Source organism: Hemicordylus capensis, chromosome 2 (assembly GCF_027244095.1).
Source record: "Hemicordylus capensis ecotype Gifberg chromosome 2, rHemCap1.1.pri, whole genome shotgun sequence".
Classification (NCBI taxonomy): domain Eukaryota; kingdom Metazoa; phylum Chordata; class Lepidosauria; order Squamata; family Cordylidae; genus Hemicordylus; species Hemicordylus capensis.
The window spans coordinates 179,524,774-179,542,669 of NC_069658.1; the positions used below are offsets into that span (position 1 = coordinate 179,524,774).

Consider the following 17,896-nt stretch of genomic DNA (forward strand, 5'->3'; position numbering starts at 1 on the left):
TGGTGCTTCCATTTTCTATTCATCCTTTGGGTTGCAATACATAGTAAAGTTTCACAGGAATTCAGGTTTCATTTCTGCACGGCAGCCGTCATGTAAGAAAAGGTGTTGGTCCACAGAGAACAAGCAAAAATGGGGGTGGGGGGGGGAGGAAATGGTCTGCAACACAACAGAGTTTAAGCACGGCTGTTGCAAAATATATCCTTGCCGTCCCTTTCTGGGGCCAGAGAGATGTGCCCAGATGAATCGATGCCTGCAGAACCCTTTGCACGGAAACAAACAAAACTCGCCAAACATGTTCAAAAGAGAAACCAAAAAAACCGTTGTGATTTATGTTAAACCTTTTACAAAATAATACAATAAATGATTTAATAAATAGAAAAAAATTACAAAATTACAGGATTTTTTTTTTTTAATACAGGAAAACAAAGAAATAAAACCCAGAACTTCAAAACTAACTGGCTAGCTGGCTCCAAAGTGGAGCTGTGCAACACACCGACGTCTCCACCAACACGAAGGGCCGAGCCGGGGACGCAGCCCCCTCGGCCCCATGCGCACAGAAAGGAGGCCCTTGCGGACCCTTTGCCTCTTCATATATATTAACTTTTAAAAACATCATCTTGTCTTCACAATAATCTAATTAGTAGCATGAGCTTGTTGTGGTTTGTTCCTGAGTAGGTTTTTATCCAGCAGAAAAAAAGTGGGATTTTGGAGCAGGGTGTTTTTGGAATGACCGTTCAGCACCCTGCTGGTGGCCACTTCGAACTCCACCCCCCTACCCCCGCCAGGGGAAACACGAGTCCTCGGCAGAGCCGGCCTGGCTGCACAGGTGACCGGAGCAGTCGCGTCGAGCAGCAGTATGTCGAGGTGCCAGTGAGGCCGCATGCAATCCAAGAGGCACACCACACGAGCCTCTGCGGGGCGACGAGGGAAACCGGAGGCATGCCCGCCGGAGCGCACGGCCCAACTGCCGAGAGTGGCCAAATGTCTCCGGCCGGCCCTGCATCTAGTAGTGTTGGTCCTGGCCTGAAAGAGGGAGGGAGGTTTGAGGTATGAGCTGTCTGTCCTCTGCCAGAGGAGGCAGAGAATGGCGATCCTTCAGTTGCAGGAGTCTGAGGGGCATGGGACGGGAAACATAACTCAAGAGGGGCAGCTGCAGGAGAGGCCACCAGCTGCCCCAAGGGCCCTTTGCCCCCGCCCCCCCGCCCCATTTGCAAGCAAGGTCTGGAGCCAGTCTGTGACCTGCAAGCACAGCCAAGGGAAAGCGGGAATACTGACTGATGCAGGGAGGGGAGGGGAAACATGCCTGGAAGAAATCAGGGGGGAGCAGGATGGCCCCCCAGCTGCACTGTTGGGACAGAAGAGTGAGTGATGAATGGACAAGCCAGCTTGCTTGGAGGAATAGGCTGTGGCTGACATGAGAGGGGTTTTGGGGTGGGTGGGTGACGGGTACGGAGGGGCAGAGGCCAAGGATTGGGCCCAAGGCCTTCCTGGGCTCTTCCAAAGGGACCTCTCCATCAGAGACCCAGCAGCAGGCTCTTAGCTCAGCGCAGCGGGCTCACCCACCCTTTCATCGCGTTAGCAGGCTGACATCCGCCCTGCTGCCAGTCATCCAGCAAGAAGCTGCTCTGGCCCGCCAGCCACGGCTGAGGACATCAATCCTGGCATGGCGGAGACAGCCCCAGCGGGGAGGGCCTCCTCTGGCACTGGGGGGTTCTGCAGCAGGTGGGTTCCACACAAGGGACAGTGACTTGGATGCTCTCAGTGCAAGGAGGCCTTGGAGCCTGGCGGGGAACATGCCCCAACCCTGTAAGGACCCCCACCCTCCCACTGCCCCTCCTGAATGTCCAGACTTCAGCACAGGTTTGGTACTCCAGAGGAACCTGGGGCCGTCGAGAAAGCGGGGGGGGGGGGGGCAGCGGCAGTCTGTGGGGCTTCCGGCAGGCAAGAGGAGATGCATCCAGGCACCCCTCTCGCACTTGCAGACAAAAAGGATAAACCAACCCTCGTCTGTGCTGGGTCTGAAATAGAGCACTGGAACAGCAGCTGTGAAATTCCACAGGAGGGGATCCCCACCATCCGCAAGACCCCGCCGGGGCCTGGAGCCTTCGACCAAGGTGCGGAATCCCCATGTGGGTTAATACTGAAATCGGCAACCAAAGCGTCCTTCCCGTCCCACTGGGAGAGCCGGGGGGGAGGGCAGGCGTTTCCACCGAGTCCGTGCCCAGCCCAGTGCTGCAGAAAACCCACCCTGCTGGGCGGCTCCAGACTGACACATCCCCACCCCCACCCCCAGCTAAAGTGCAGGCCCATCTGCTCAGTTCTGCAGCCCTGGAGCACCTCCACTGGAGGAAGGAGGAAGCCGACCGCGCTCCCAGGCAGAGGGGCTCTGAATCCAGGCAGAAACCCAGACCCTGCCTGGCCACACCCCCAAAGCACTTGGGCCCCAAGGGAAACTGGCCATCCTACCCAGCCCTCCAAGCCAAAGCGCTTCTGTTGCAGGAGGGGGAAGATGTCCCTCTGCTTGCCCCCCCCCCCCCGACCAAAGCACTCCCTCTCGGAGTGGCCCCGCCCCCTAGCCAAAGCGCTCTCGCACCAGCAACATCAGTTTCTTCTTGCCCTTGTAGGTCTGTTTCAGGTTGTCGAGGAACTGGCCAAAGCGCAGGTGTCCCTCATGTGCCAGCAGGAAGGTCTCGCGGGCTTTCCCCAGGAACTCAATGAACTCGCCGTAGTGCCGGGGACTGATGTGGGTGAGGCGCGAGTGGGTGGTGCTGATGTAAGCAGCCATGGCAGCCTCCAGGAGCTGGCACAGAGGGGCCTTGTCCACAGCGAAGAGCTTCCCCCCAGCACCAGTGCTGCCGGCCCCACGGCGCCCCCCGCCCAGAGAGGCGAGGCCCGGAGGCGGCAGGCTCCAGCGGTGCAAGATGTCAGAGAGCATGGGGGCGCACTGCACACTCTTGATGACCAGCGGGACAATGGCAGCCAGCTCACTCTTGCCCAGGGACTGGCTGAGGGAGCAAGCCCAGAGGACGTCGTTGAGGGCAGGGTGGGTGTCCTGGTTGAAGGCGATGCTGAGGTGCGAGAAGGCCAAGGTGGCCAGCTTGTAGGCGCGCATGGGCAGCCCGCGGTGTTCCATGTACCGGGCCACAGTGAAGAGGTGGGAGTGGCCCATGCCGGCAGAGGCCGCCGAGTCCAGCACGATCTGGTAGGCTGCTTCGAAGGCCGCGTGGTTCTTCTCGCAGAGGGTCAGAGCCGGCAGGGCGCAGTTTTGAGGATCCTTCATAGCGCACTGCAGGGCCAGCGTCCGGGCGCAGCTGCACAGCTCATCCCGTTGCCCTGCACTCAGGCTCAGCCTCAGCAGGGTGGCGTGCGTGGTGCCCGTCACGGCCACGATGGTCGTGGCCTCAATGGGCGTGAAGAGCGTGTACCAGTTCTGCATGATGTTCATCAGGGCCTGGACACCTGATAGTGGGAAGGGGGGGGGGAAGGGAGTTAGGCAGGGTTAATTCCTCGGGCCCCAAAGCAGAACACACCCCAAGGGGGTGACCAGCAGCAGTGTGCAGAGAGGGGGAATGAAGGGGTAAACATAAGAACATAAGTCCAGCCCTGCTGGATCAGGCCCAAGGCCCATCTAGTCCAGCATCCTGTTTCACACAGTGGCCCACCAGATACCACTGGAAGCCTACAGGCAGGAGTTGAGGGCATGCCCTCTCTCCTGCTGTTACTCCCCTGCAACTTGTACTCAGAGGCATCCTGCCTTTGAGGCTGGAGGTGGCCCACAGCCCTCCGACTAGTAGCCATTTGTAGCCATCTCCCATGCAGGTCTCACTGAAAAGAACAAAAGGTTGTGCAAGAGTACAACCACACACTGGAACTTGTGCAGGAGGAGAACTCCCTGACAGATTGTGCTCCATGTGTCCAATGGCTTGTCTCCTATTCCCTTTGCGAGGGTCAAAATCTGCTGCTTGAGTTGCCGCCACCACCACCCCCGCTCCGCCTTTTTTCCTTTTTGCCTTGCCTGATGGCCGGCTGCCTGTGGGAGGGAGTTTCTTGGAAGTCTGAGGCTAGTCGGACCCTCCTCTCCAAGCAGCAAGGCTGGTTGTGTTTTGTTTTTTAAAAGGGTCTCTCTCATTTCATAATGAGCTTGAGTATAAAGGCAATGGCATCTTGTACCTTGAAAGTTTAAACACAACCGCACAGGGGCAGGGAAATGCTGGTTTTGCTGTAAGAAAAAGAGTGGCTCTTTTTCATACATAGTAGTTCTGTACAAAAACTAGTAATTTTGGAAAATGCTCATCAAAGTTATAACAGAAATGGCAAATGTGCAATTACTACTAGATACACAAATAGGCCTCCAATGTTGCATAAGATGCTGTGCCTGAAAATATTGGATGAATCAGCCTGAAACCTATTAGTACCTGCCAGAGCAGTTTTTCTAAATATTGCAAAGCCAAATCCCTTTGAAACAGGAATGTCTACTAGAAAAGAATAGAACCTAGTGCTCCTTGTTAACATTTTGGCAAAGAGCTCTAGTTAAATATAGGATATGGAGAGATGTCTGTAGTTCCACGGTAGCATGTTTACTCAGCCCGTTCTCTATAGCAGATAATGCTTTTGAAAAGGCCCAGTCTGATCTATTAATCTGTAATATTAGTATGTTTGCATATTTGTCCTGCCTGTTTAATCAGGCTTTTAATTTACAGTGTTAAAGTCTGATGTTTTAGAGTTTCTCTCTATATTTTAAATGGTTTTCGTTGTGTTTTATGGTAGTTGTGTTTTTAGACTGTGAACCACCCAAAGATTTGCATATGGGGTGGTATAGAAACATGCCAAATAAATACAGAAAAGTTATGAGCATAGTTCTTTAACTGCATGGTCATAAGCATATATACCCAAGTAAGCAAGCAAGCAAGTAAATCAACGTGTGTGTGTGTGTGTGTGTGTGTGTGTGTGTGTGTGTGTGTGTGTGTGAGAAATACATAGATACATACATACATACATATTTATACAGGAGAACCTCTATATCCATGGACTCTACATCCTCGGATTCAGGTATCCGTGGTTGGATAATTAACACCCAACCTTGGTATACGGGGAGATAAGGGGTTAATTCTGCATAAGCGCAGGTTGTGGATGACTGGAAATGTGCTTGGAGCTCATTTCTAGACACCATTTTGTGTCTGGGAGCCTCAAAATGGCTCTATTAAAAACATTTTTTTAAAAAAAAGACCCATGATTTTCGGCTGATTTTCGGCCATTTGGTGACACAGCTCAGCTCAAGGGGACCAGCAAAGCAGGCAGCTTCTCTCTGCATTTCCCCCAAGATTTGTCCAATTTTGGATGATTTCCCCAACAACCGGGAACCTAACCCACCCCCAATGACTTGATATTTGTGGTCCCCATATCCGCGGTTGCAGAGGGGAATGGAACCCCCATGAATACCGAGGTTCTCCTGTATTTATTTCAAGGAGAGAGGCTGCTCATGCCTTAGCAGGAACGATGCCCAAGGCACTACCTAGGCAAGCTCTGTGTGCTGGGACGGGGACCAAGTGCAAGGGAAGGTCCACTGTGGTGGTGGCGGCGGTGGCAGCAGCACCTTCTACTCACCAATCTCTGTGGCACAGCTGACCAGCCAGCGAACCATTTCCCTGCGACGCCAAGTCATGGTGTTGAGAGTCATGCGCATCACCTGTGGGAAGAACAAGGGGAGATGAGCATTTCCCTCAAGAGAGGCCAAGTGCCCAAGAAGCCACCATGCATAACACATTCCTTCTTCTTCCTCTTGTGTGTCATGGTAGTCTGCTACTGCTAACTGCCTTGGGCATTGGCCATGTGGTCCAATGGCAGACAGAACGGTAGGCATGGTGTGTTGACTCCAGTTCTCTAGGGCGGTCTTTGGGCACACAGTTCCCTTACTGTAAAACAGGACCACTGATAATTGACCTCAAAAAAGGACTGAATCAGCGAATGACAGTAAGCACCATGCACACAAACAGCTGCTAGTATCAGTCCCAAGACAGACAGGTGCAGTGTGAACATAGTGCATCAGTTCCTTTCACCCAGCCCTCTGTTTCAACCAAGTAGACCCTTATCTGTCCAGGAGCTGGAAACAGAACAGAACTGGAGGGAGGACCCAACAGGAAGACTAGTACCCACCAGCAAAACCACAAATGTCAAGAATTCCCCCAATCCCCTTCAGCATATGTTATCATAAGAGGCAGCCTCACCCACCATGAGGCACCCAAGTTAAAATCACACAACGCATCTTAGCATTAACTCAGCCACTCCAAAGACCAAATGTCTGGTCACAGCTGTAGCCAGCCACATAAAAAAAAAAATAGGTATTTAGCAAATCTATTAAGTGCAGTGGCCAACATCGAAACTAAAATTACCCCTGAGTAGAGCTATTGAAGTTAAGCTCTAGAGTAACTTTTTAAAATATACTTTTTATTTTTGCAGAAACATACAAAAGAAAAATTATGAAACACAGATAAAACTCATCTCAGGAACAAACAAATATAATACCTCAAGACCATTAGTTCACTTAATTCATTTAGAATATTTAGAATATTTGTAAATAAAATTATAAAAATCATTTCCAACCTTTCAAGGTCTTGTGTATGCAAGTTTTGGGGCATCAATAAAATTTAAAAAGGGTAACCAAGTGTTCTAAAAACAGACATTTATAATTTGGATGAGCAAAGACTTCTAGCTACTATTGAGTAACTTAGTCTGAATGTCAGCTACTGTCACTTGGCCAGTGAGGTAAGAGGGACCATTATCATGGGAGATCAGTGTTTAAGAGCATCCATCTCCAAACTGGAAATGGTCCTGCCCAAAGGACATGGGTTAATTTTCCAGTTCAGGAGCCTTGACTGGGTAAAACCAGAAGCTGGAAGCATGGATCTGCTGAACCCCGCCCCCCATAGTGGGGGCAAGGGTGCTACCTACACACATCCAGCCTCACCTGCAGGCCAAGCTCCAGGGAGATGTTAAGCAAGGTAGTGTCCGGGGGAGTGTTGGCTGGAGTGGCCGTCTTGCAGGCATCCTGGGCCAGTTTGAAGAGCAAGGCTGGAGAATGAATGTTCTGCTGGATGGAGCCCAGGACCATACGCAGCCAACTGGGGTCCCCTAGAATAAGACAAGAAAAGCACACAGTATTATACAGAGCTGGGGACAGACTCCAGGCCCTCCAACTCACTCCTTGCTCAGTCAATAAACTCTCCTCCCTCCGGAACAGCTGAGGAGAGGCACAGAACTCAGAAGCCTTGAGTCCCAAACTTCCAACCCACTCTCCGCCACAGCTGGGGCTACCTTTAGCAGCGGTGAGCATCGCCGATGCCAGCTCACACTGCCGCGTTTCCAGGTGCCCTAGAGTGAACCAGCGGGGGAAGCGATTGGCCATCATTGAATCCAGGGGGTTCTGGTGCAGGATGTCGCTGGCTGGCAACACCGTCTCCAATACAGGGAGCCTGCAGGGATCGAGAAAGGAATCGAGTTAGGTTGCTGCCATTTCCGAAGAAGATACGTCTCACCTGCCAGAGTAAGCGAGCCCAAGCAACTCTCCATGAAGGGAGGTCAACTGCAAGCTGATCTTTGGAGAATTTTTTTTTTTTTAAATGTATTTCTGGAGGGTGGGAGAGTTTCAGGGGTGGGGTTAACAGCAAAAATGGGACTTGGCCAGATATATAGGACCCCAATGGACGTCATGATTTGGCAGCAAGAGGAAATAGCAGGGAAGACCTGAGAGAAGGGGTGGGAATATAGCAGAAGATGCTACCCATAAGCAAGGCCAGCTGGTGCTCGGAGCTTGGCCCTGAAGGGCAACAGGTAGAGCCTGCACACCAGAGCTGCAGTAAACGGCAGCAACGCTGGTGGTGAAGGTGGTGGGGCACCACATACCTCATGGCTCGCAGTGCCAGACGGTAGGCCAGCTCAGGGTCATAGGGCAGCATGGCGGTGAAGAGATAGCGGGCAAAGGTGTGCATGGGTACACTCTCGCGGAACACGACCTCTCCAAAGCCACTGAAAGGCCCCCCTGAGAAGGAAAGGGAGGGGGCTGGTTAAGCGATGCGGCATCATCAGCTAATTCAGAATACACAGCCGTATGAAGCTGCCTCCTGTGACGTCCGATCGCTCCTCCACTTAGCTCAACGTCGTCTGTACTGGCAGTAGCTCTCCCGAGTTTCAGGCTCCGGGTCTCTCCTAGCCCAGCCTGGGAGGTATCAAGGATTGAACTGGAGACCTTCTGTACGCCAGCAGGTGCTCTACCTCTGAGCGGCTCTCTTCTGCTTTACCCGAGAGGCCTGCTCCAGAATGAATGGATGGATGGATGGAGGGCAAGCAACAAATCCCAAGGAGAAGATGAGCCGGTCAGTACGAGTCTCTGCCTATCAATGCAATGGGTCCTTCTCTGAATCCCAGGGTTGGATGGGGACTGGGGGCTGTCAAGCGCAACCCCACAGCAGCACCCAGCAAGACCATTCAATACAGGGCCCGGATCCTGTGCTGTGCAGAGCACCCTCGACAATCAATCCCTTCTACAGCCCAGTTTTCAAAATCCAGGCCTGGCGTAGCCCCTTCCACACGACTAGCGCCTTCCTTTCTCTGCTGCCATCTCCAGATTCAAGTTCACATTCAGGTCTTGAGGGCAGGAGCTTCACATAGTCACAGCTCAGCTCTTTGGCACCAAATCGGAAGCGAGCCGATTGTGACTGTGCTGATATCCCACTTGGGGGCGGGGGCAGGAGGGGGGAGAAGGCAATAGCCTCACTGCTTGTTTCAAGGCATTCTAAGACTGGCTTTTAGGGCTCTGATGCAGGAGCAGCATATCACAGCCAGGCAAAGACCTTTTTGTTCTCCCAAGTCTTTTTAGGTTTTCGTTTGTAAGCTGCCAATTTTAACTGCTGCTTTATTGATTGTTATTGTTTGTAAGCCACCTTGTGGGGGTGGGGGAGTCCTCCTCTCCCTGATCGCGCCCCCCCCCCACTCACTGGCCCCAGCCAACTGGAAAGCCTTGTTCATCTCCTCTGCACTGCTCTTGATCTTCAGAGCACCCAGAGTCTGGCTGCCGCTCACTTACCATCCAGGAGCAAGGCGGCTTGCTTGCGGAGCACAGGCACCAGCCGCTCGTCCAGCTCCATCTCGTCCAGGAGCCCAATGAGCTGTTCCTCACTGCGCACCACCTTGTCCTGGGCATAGAGCCCCTCTGGCATGGACCTCTGCTGCCCCAACCCCAGCAACGCCACCTCCAGGGCCAGCATGAAGTACGACTCGCCTGGACTCGAGGGCACTGGGACATGCTGGTACAGGGCCTTCTTGGGCTCTGCTGCAGAGTCTGAGGAAGGGGGGCAGAGATGGGAGAGATAAGCAGGGGGCAGGAAGAGACACCATCAAGAGGACACGCGTTCGACCTGCGCCTTCACACAACAGCCTGCAATGGACACTAGCAGGGCTTAGACCAGCAGCTCCCATGCCAGTCTTGTGGAACCGCCATTGGTCTCAAGCCCCTCTCAGCACCACAACATGTGCAGAGCCCCTGCCTCGTATGGCCACAGGAATCCTAGTTCCAGTCCACTCCCCCCTTCCTCATTCCAGCATGGTCGGAGTCATTTTCCCTCAAGGAAAAGAAGAGTCCCTGGTTAGAAAACCACAGCTGTCATTTGCTCATTGGGACTGGATACATGGGCCTTGGCCAGTCAAGCAGTGAAGCTGAGCTCTCTAGGAGGACTGGGGGACACACCCCACACCCCCCACACACACCCCACACACAGGGTCCCTCCCCCCATACCTGGGTACAGTGACAGCCCCTCGTCATCCATCCGGCAGGCCTCCAGAAAGGTGCGGCAGAGGCAACCAATGGGGTCCAGAGGGTGCCCCACCCAACCCTCCAAGTTGGTGATGCTGGTTGTGCCTTTGTGCAGGAGCTCTGGGGGCAAGAGGGAGAGACCAATTAGAAACCCAGTCCTGTGCCCAGGTGGCCCCAAGCCATGCCCCCAAACCACCCCACATACTTGCATACCCTTGAATAAGGTGAAATAGCAATCGTCGCAACAGCTAGGGAAGACAGGGCACAGAGCCAAGGCACCCAACCCAAGAAACTCACTCCCAGTTTTATTTTACTGAAAATGCCTGGACCGGACTTTCCTTTGATTTGCTGACTTTAAGTCTATCCATTTAAAACAAAGGACACAGCAGAAAGACATAACAGCAGAGCACAAAAAATCTCTCTCTCTCAGAATCCAGCCCGAAAACCCTTCAAGTAACAACCCAACCAGCTCCAGAAAGGAGGATGTTTCGAGGAGGACAAATTCCCCAGGATCCCTTGCTTGGACCCATTCCCACTGCTCAAATCCCTCTGCAGCTCTGAATAAAGAGAAGCCAACACAATTGCACCGGCCACTTGGTCACCAAGGGTGCTTCTTTAAAATCTGACAAAGCCACGGCCTCCTCTGGGAACAGTCCTTGTGTGGAGGAGCCATGGAGGCCCTTGAAAAGCCCCAAGACATCTGCAGGAGGCTAGGTGGAGGCCCAGCCTTCTCTAGGCTCCAGAGACTCTTTCCCAGCCCTGCTCCTAAGGCCTTCTTAACTGGAGGCGCCAGGGGACCTTGGGCATGCCAAGCAGGTGTGCTGCCACTGAGCTCTGAACCCCGGCAGCCTGAACCTGCCCCACGCCCACCCCCTGACAGGCCTTCCACCCCTCACCTTTCTTCTGCTGCTTGTAGCTCTCCAGCTGATGGCGCCGCTGCAAGCGCATGGCGTTGACGACAGCCACGGCCAGGCGCAAGGCCTCCCGGGGGTAGCCGTGAGAGCGCAAAGCATCCACCCGAGCACAGGCCATGGGGAAGGCATCGCCCAGCCACAGCGGGTGGCCCTGGGGGTCAAAGCCCAACTTGTCACTTCCGCTCTTCAGGGAGACACCATAGCAGTCGCTGCTCAGGATCTTTTGCAGGTGGCAGTCCCCCCAGCGAAGCTCGGCAGCCTTGATGGCGCGGCCAAAGACCGTCTGTCGGACGCCAGCTGACAAGGAGGAAACCGGTCAGGATGATTTAACTTGGAAGGGCACCAGGGGTCCTCCTCCTCCTCCTCCAGGGAACACCAGTTTGAATAGGAATTCCTCAGGGTTGACATAGCACTTTGTGCACGTTACCTCAGTGATATACCATCCTATAAGGGCAGGGCTGAGCAACTTTGGCCCTCCTGAAGCTGTTGGACTACAACTCCCATCATCCCTATTGGCCACTGTGACGGGGGATGATGTGAGCTGAAGTCCAGCAGCAGCTGGTGGGCCCAAGTTGTGCCGCCCTGCTATAAACTAGGGCGGTATTATTGCCTCCATACTGTATGCCCAAGTTAGACGCTTATTGCTTAAGGCCACTCAGTGCACTTGTGATGGAGGCGAAACTTGAACTCAGGAGGAACTTTCCAGTTCTGAGCAGGGTCTGCTGCACGGTTTCAGAACTAGTAGACCCAACATGGGGCTCAAGCCCATCATCTTGAAATTAAGGCTCTCAGGCTCTATCAATGCAGCTAGCTAGCTTTGCTCAGGGAAAAGTTAAAATACCCGCCGTGTGTGTGTGTTTAAAGCCAGGCTAAGGGATCACTGGGGGCAGCAAAAGTCCGAGGTGGGTTTCCCTACCTGTGCTGCGGTTTGGATTAGTCGGCAGGGTGCTGTTGGCTCCCACGCTGTCACAGGAGTAGTTGCCCTCCTCCAAGGGACAGATGTCCAGCTTGTTCCATTTCTTGAGGAGCTGCAGCCAGAGAGCCCGCTCTTCCAGCTTGCAATGGGGGCTCAGGACCACACACACCCACAATGCCCCTGTGTCACAAAGAGAAACAGCCCGGTTAACATGCAGCAGCAGCAGCAGCAAAGGTACAGAGAGGGGCTCCAACAAAACAGGACTCAGGGGCCCAGGGCTGTGATGCAGTCACCTTGAGCCCGCGTGGTGTAGTGGTTAGAGTGCTGGACTAGGACCGGGGAGACTCAAATTCAAGTCCCCATTCAGCCAGGATACTAGCTGGGGGACTCTGGGCCAGTCACTTCTCTCTCAGCCTAACCTACTTCACAGGGTTGTTGTGAGGAGAAACTCAAGTATGTAGTACACCGCTCTGGGCTCCTTGGAGGAAGAGCGGGATATAAAAAATGATTAAACCAAAAAGCCCTTGCTGAAGCCCAGCAGGTCTGTGTGCACCAGTGCCTCAATGGGAGGCCACCTGGAAACCCCATGGCACACTGCCTTGAGTACCAACAGGGAAGGCGGGGTAGAAATGTAGCCAATCGTCACCATCAACCACACGAGAGAGACCACACCATCAAGCAAGCAAGTGGCCGCTGGCTAGGAACTGAGAGGGGTGGTCAGAGCCGGGATGTGGGATGCAAGGAGAGCACTCTTCCTTCTCAGGTGCGCATGTGCACAACCCCCCAAGGCCCCCGCGCCGCAGTCTCTGCTGTGCCTGCCACTGCCGCCCAACTGCCCAGCACCCTGTTTTCCCCTCTCCCCCCTCGGCTGGGCAGAGCGGGCTTGGTCCCCTTTCTTCACCTCTGAAAGCCCACCGCTGTGCAGCGTGGCGGGATGCGGGGCAGCGAGCTCCTCCCACCTCTCCTCCTCTCCAGGGACTGCATGGGTCCGTTTCTGGCTTTCCTGGCACTCGCCCCTCCTCGCCCGACCTCCCTGCAGCCAGCTGCTGCCACCACACCCCATCCCGCCACCAGCAGCGGCAATCTTTAGGGGGCAAAAACAGGAAACTTGCCCCTCCGCCCCACAGAAACCGCTGCCACTGCCAATTTTTGTGTGTGTGGTGGGGGGAGACTTTCCTCTTGCCCTCGCTCCCTGCGACTCCTCATCCAAATGTGTAATGTGCTCTCCAACTGCAAGGAAAATTACACATAACGTCCCACCATCACTCCCCAGCAATCTAGAGAGACATTGTGCACCACACTTTGCGTGGCACAATAAGTGTGTGTGTGTGTGTGTGTGTGAGAGAGAGAGAGAAAGCGAGCAAGCGAGCGAGAGAGCGAGAGAGCGAGCGAGAGAGAGAGAGCGAGCGAGAGAGAGAGAGCGAGCGAGAGAGAAAGCGAGCAAGCGAGAGCGAGAGAGAAAGCGAGCAAGCGAGAGCGAGAGAGAAAGCGAGCAAGCGAGAGCGAGAGAGAAAGCGAGCAAGCGAGCGAGCGAGAGAGAAAAAACGAGCGAGCGAGCGAGCGAGAGAGAAAAAACGAGCGAGCGAGCAAGAGAGAAAGCGAGCGAGCGAGAGAGAGAGAGAGAAAGCGAGCGAGCGAGAGAGAGAGAGAGAAAGCGAGCGAGCGAGAGAGAGAGAGAGAAAGCGAGCGAGCGAGAGAGAGAGAGAAAGCGAGCGAGCGAGAGAGAGAGAGAAAGCGAGCGAGCGAGAGAGAGAGAGAAAGCGAGCGAGCGAGAGAGAGAGAGAAAGCGAGCGAGCGAGAGAGAGAGAGAAAGCGAGCGAGCGAGAGAGAGAGAGAAAGCGAGCGAGCGAGAGAGAGAGAGAAAGCGAGCGAGCGAGATGTGCACACACTGCCTTGATACTGCTGCCTGGAACAAAACTCTTCCCACTCACTGATGATAAAGTGTAGAGGGAACACTGAAGGAGAGTTCAAGGGATAGGCCAGCCATACAGCACCCATTTACACACAAGACGGCTCAAGGAGGAATGGCTTAGAGTCCAGGGGCTCCCAACCAGAGGTCCCAGATGTTGCTGGACCACCATTTCCACCACCCTCAGACACAAGGACCAAAGGGGATGATGATGGAAGGGGAAGTCCAACCACCTCTGGGGAGCCCCTGGCTTAGGCCCAGCACCCCTAAGAAACGGCCCCTAGTCCCCCTAGATCCCACATCACCTCACAGACAGAGAGGGGGGTGGGTGTCGGGTTTTATGGCACAGCAACAGCCGGAGTCGTTCCTTTTAAATCTGGCCATATAGTTTTGCACTCTTCTTAGGTTCGTTTTGTTAAACAGCTGAAAAGGCAGCTGTTGAATCAACTTGCGATGGGCAGCTGTTGCTCCCGCAGCACTCTGGTTTCAGTCCCGTCTGGAGGCTAGATACATTTCGGCAGCTTGTCGCCGGTTTTCCTTTCCAGCCAAGACAATCTCTCAGATAAACCAGGAGCATTTTAACAACACTGCCTCTATGTACAGACACAGGACTTCAACAGCCTCTATGCTCAGATGCCGGACAAAATGGCTCAGTGGAATATTTCCCCTGTAAATGTGTGTGTGTGTGTGTGTGTGTGTGTGTGTGTGTGTGTGTGTGTGTGTCATTTTCAGTGGCAGAATTAAGCCAAGTGGAGGATTAGCGGTCAGTTGGTTTCCGTGTTTAATGTCGTTTAAGTATTTCTGACTCTGAATACCCTGTGGGGTCCACTGAGCTAAAGCTACAAAAATGAATTTTAGAAAGCAAGCCCCACCTCTAGCTTCTACAATTTCACCAGGCACTTCTCAGTGTTTTAAAAACATCTCCCTCTGCAGCCTTGAGGACTAGAAACTTGCTTTTCTTAGGAACGGAGAAAGCCGGGTCCTGCACCAATTACCAGAACCTGGCTGGTGAGGGGCAAGCAGCCCTGGTCACTGTTCTTTGGGGCACGCCCCTCCCTGTAGAAGGGGGATACGCACCTAGTTCATCCCAGAGCTGCCGGCACTTGTCAGTCATGCCAGCTCCCTGCTGCCGCCAGAGGGCCAGGCGCGGATCCTGCAGAAACTGCTCGGTCATCAGGATGAGCATGCGTGCCCCGTTGGAATCCCGCATGCGCAGCATTTCCCGCACCTGGGGCAGGAGAAGAGAGGGTTGAGAGATCCAGGAAGACGTCCCCCTCCTCACCTCTGAGCCACTGTGGCATCCCTGCCGTACTGCAAAACCTGCCCCTCGCCTTCTCAGAGAGGCCAGCTTGAGCCTGACTCTGCGGCTGACTGTGCTGAGGCATTTGGCCTCCAGCATCTAAAAGCCTGACATTTCAAAGCAGCCAGAAGACATCAGCCACATACCAGACGGCCTCTAGCCCACCCTTTCGCCCCAAGCTGCCCACATCCTCCCATCTCTCCGGGTATCAGCAGCCCGACACCTGTTCAGAGCTCTGCCTCAACAGGAATCGTGGGTCTACACGGGGAGCTTTCCCTTACAGCTCTGATCGGAGGGAAGGGGTGAAGGAACAGGATACGTCTTAAGTAGTGCCAACTTTCCCCGACACACAGAGAACGGCCCTGGGGCAAAAGGAGGAGGGAGGGGAGGAGGGAGGGTGTCCCAAATGGGAGACAGCCGAGTTATGACCGCACTGACCAGGCACTGCAACTGCTCGTTAGCTCCATGGGAGGAGGGGGTGATTCATTACTGAGTGGGGAGGGACAGGGTTCAGGTGATGCTCACGCAGTGTAGAGTGAGTGGCAGGAGCAGGGCTGTGCCAAGCAAGAGCAGCGCTTACCTTGTTGAACATGGACTGAAGCTGTTTGCTCGCCCCATAGTAACCGCCGTTGGACAGCAGCTGCTTCACTTGCTCTTGGATCTGCTCCTCGTCCAGGTGCCAGCAGTTGGCGTCCTCAATGCCAGCACCGGCTGTGGGGTCAGGGGCACCTGGGAGGAGATGACCTGTGTGTCAATTGCTGCATACAGACACTGTGACTCTGCCCAGCTGAGCTCCCAGAGGACATTGCAAAAGAAACTCGGATCAGCCTCCCATCGGAGAGGTGCAGGAGAGCAAACCTCGCCCGAACCGGCCAAAATTTAAGAAGTGGGGCAGGAGGAATGGAAGAGTCTCATGATCACTCTTCTGATTTCACTACTGAGCAAGGTGATGTGCAATGCTAGGGTATCATCTTCTTAAAAGCCAGTTTATGAATGGACAATATACATTTTCAAGAGATACAGTACATATTTTCCCCCATATTTTCCTCTTGAAAAAGCCCAAAGTTGAAAGGGGTCAACAGTAAAGAAACCTGTAAAGCCAAGCCAAACTCAGAATCATAACAACCACCAAAAGAGATATTGTGACCTGCCTGTTAGAGGAACTATTTGCATACCTTTGCTATGGACATGGGTTTAAAACAAACCAACAAAAAAAAACATTTACTTGAATGAGGGTTTGAGGATCACAAAATCAGATTACAGCCAGCACTGGACCACCATTACGAACATTTCCTTATGTAATTGCTGTACCATTTACATTAGTGCGGTACTGCCATTTCTCTGCCTGGCCAATACATTTTGTATATAAGAGGTTTTATCCAATTTGTGCTTATATAAATAGAACAGTGAACCAGATTCTTGGCTTCAGCTCAGCCATCTATGAGAAAGTCAGGCAATGGGTTCCGGGTTACTTTCCCTCCGCCCAAACTTAGAGTGATGCAGCTTTCTTTCGCTACCCTCCCCATCATCACTTCAGTCCCTCCAACGAGATGGAGGAGAGGGGCCAGCCATGGAAGTTGGCTACCAGCACTCCGGCCAATCAGCAGGCATCCCCTCCTCCGCCCTACCCCGCCCCCACCCTACAGCTGCCCTCTCCCCAGGGAGTCTCCTACCGTGCACTCTGTTGATCTCAGAGCCGAGCAGCAGAATTTCATCAGCTAGCCTCTGAGCAGTCGGCAGCACCTCTGTGTGGTGGGCACTGATCAGATACTGCACAAATTTCTGGAGCTGGTCCCGGTTCATTTGGGACAAGGTTTCGGAGATGGGCAGGCGCAGCTCCACCTGGCGGGCATGGCGGATGCGATGCAGGGACAACGCCACCACATGGGCACAGTAGAAGATGTCCCGGTTGTCGCAGGCACAGCTCACTGATGTGATCTTGCAGCGGTCGAAGCTGATGGAGACGTGATAGCTGTGCTCGGGTTCACTGGGACCAGCCGGCTCCGTCACCGTACCACTCAGGTGGAAACCTGCATGTTCAAAGGCGGGGGGACAACTCGTGAGCATAGAAAATAGCTGCCCTGACCAAAGGGCCAGCTAACAACCCCAAAGGACCCCAAACCCAGAAGCCTGAAAGACCAAAAAGAGGACTGAGAACTCTCTCCCTCCAGGCTCTGCGCCCATGAGGAACAGCAAGCACAGTGACCTCGATTCTCAAGCAGAGTGGACATGAACCTGCTAGCTTGGCAAAGAGGCACCTTTGAACGTGGTGATTCTTTTTATTTAGCAGGGGGAGACTAACTGGCCCTATCCACTCCCAGCACTGGACCTCCAGTGACTGTTGCTGGAGTCTATCTTATGTTTCTTTTTAGATTGTGAGCCCTTTGGGGACAGGGAGCCATTTATTTGTTTGTTATTCCTCTGTGTAAACCGCCCTGAGCCATTTTTGGAAGGGTGGTATAGAAATCGAATGAATGGATGGATGGATCTGAGGTGCAGGGCACCACACCTCTAGTTTGAATACGGAAATGCCCCCAAATCTGCCTCACTACCCTGCTGAAGGAGACATCCTCAGGAGCGCTAACCTGTTATAAACACCTATCAACCGCCTTCCTACAAAACTGGTCACAAAGTAGCCAACCACACCAGCAATGCACTTAACTTCAAGAAATCAAGAACAAGCTGCAGCCAGCCGAAGGGTAAGCTGACTTCAGGCCATAGGCCTGGAGAAACAAGGGAGTGGGGGTGAACAAGAGGCCTAAAAATGGAGGCGGAAGGGGCCAGAGGAGAATCTCTCCCAGACAGGCAACATTTACCCAGGAACACAAACCCTTGCCCTGATAAACCACACATTTCCGCCAAAGAGGGACAAGCCAGGAATCCCAACCACTTGACCCTGCTGACCCTACAGGACATATTTCAATCCTCAAGGAAACAGGCCATATGGACTAAAAATGGCATTATTGGGATTTCCCCCGCCTCTCCTACTTGCTATGGGCCGTGATCAGGCGAAAGCAATTATCAAGCAGAGGATAAAGGACGCGGAGAGACA

General features: G+C 53.5%; 1 protein-coding gene across 3 annotated transcripts in view; it reads right to left on the minus strand.

Moving 5' to 3' along the window:
- Positions 1 to 295: 295 nt before the first annotated feature.
- Positions 296 to 17,896, minus strand: part of ZSWIM4 (zinc finger SWIM-type containing 4) — a 42,547-nt gene continuing 24,946 nt past the window's right edge. For 2 of the 3 annotated variants that reach the window (XM_053303339.1, XM_053303342.1), the window contains 13 exons: positions 16,518 to 16,874; positions 15,425 to 15,573; positions 14,622 to 14,772; positions 11,636 to 11,815; positions 10,702 to 11,016; positions 9,788 to 9,925; positions 9,080 to 9,334; positions 7,900 to 8,035; positions 7,312 to 7,469; positions 6,965 to 7,128; positions 5,605 to 5,686; positions 2,594 to 3,459; positions 296 to 1,023 (listed from right to left, as the gene is read on the minus strand). In XM_053303339.1, coding sequence (XP_053159314.1) covers positions 634 to 1,023; positions 2,594 to 3,459; positions 5,605 to 5,686; positions 6,965 to 7,128; positions 7,312 to 7,469; positions 7,900 to 8,035; positions 9,080 to 9,334; positions 9,788 to 9,925; positions 10,702 to 11,016; positions 11,636 to 11,815; positions 14,622 to 14,772; positions 15,425 to 15,573; positions 16,518 to 16,874 — 3,341 coding nt within the window. In that variant the 3' untranslated portion in view covers positions 296 to 633. Of the gene's footprint in view, positions 3,460 to 5,604; positions 5,687 to 6,964; positions 7,129 to 7,311; positions 7,470 to 7,899; positions 8,036 to 9,079; positions 9,335 to 9,787; positions 9,926 to 10,701; positions 11,017 to 11,635; positions 11,816 to 14,621; positions 14,773 to 15,424; positions 15,574 to 16,517; positions 16,875 to 17,896 lie in introns of all 3 variants that reach the window. The other variant, XM_053303340.1, reaches the window with a different exon arrangement.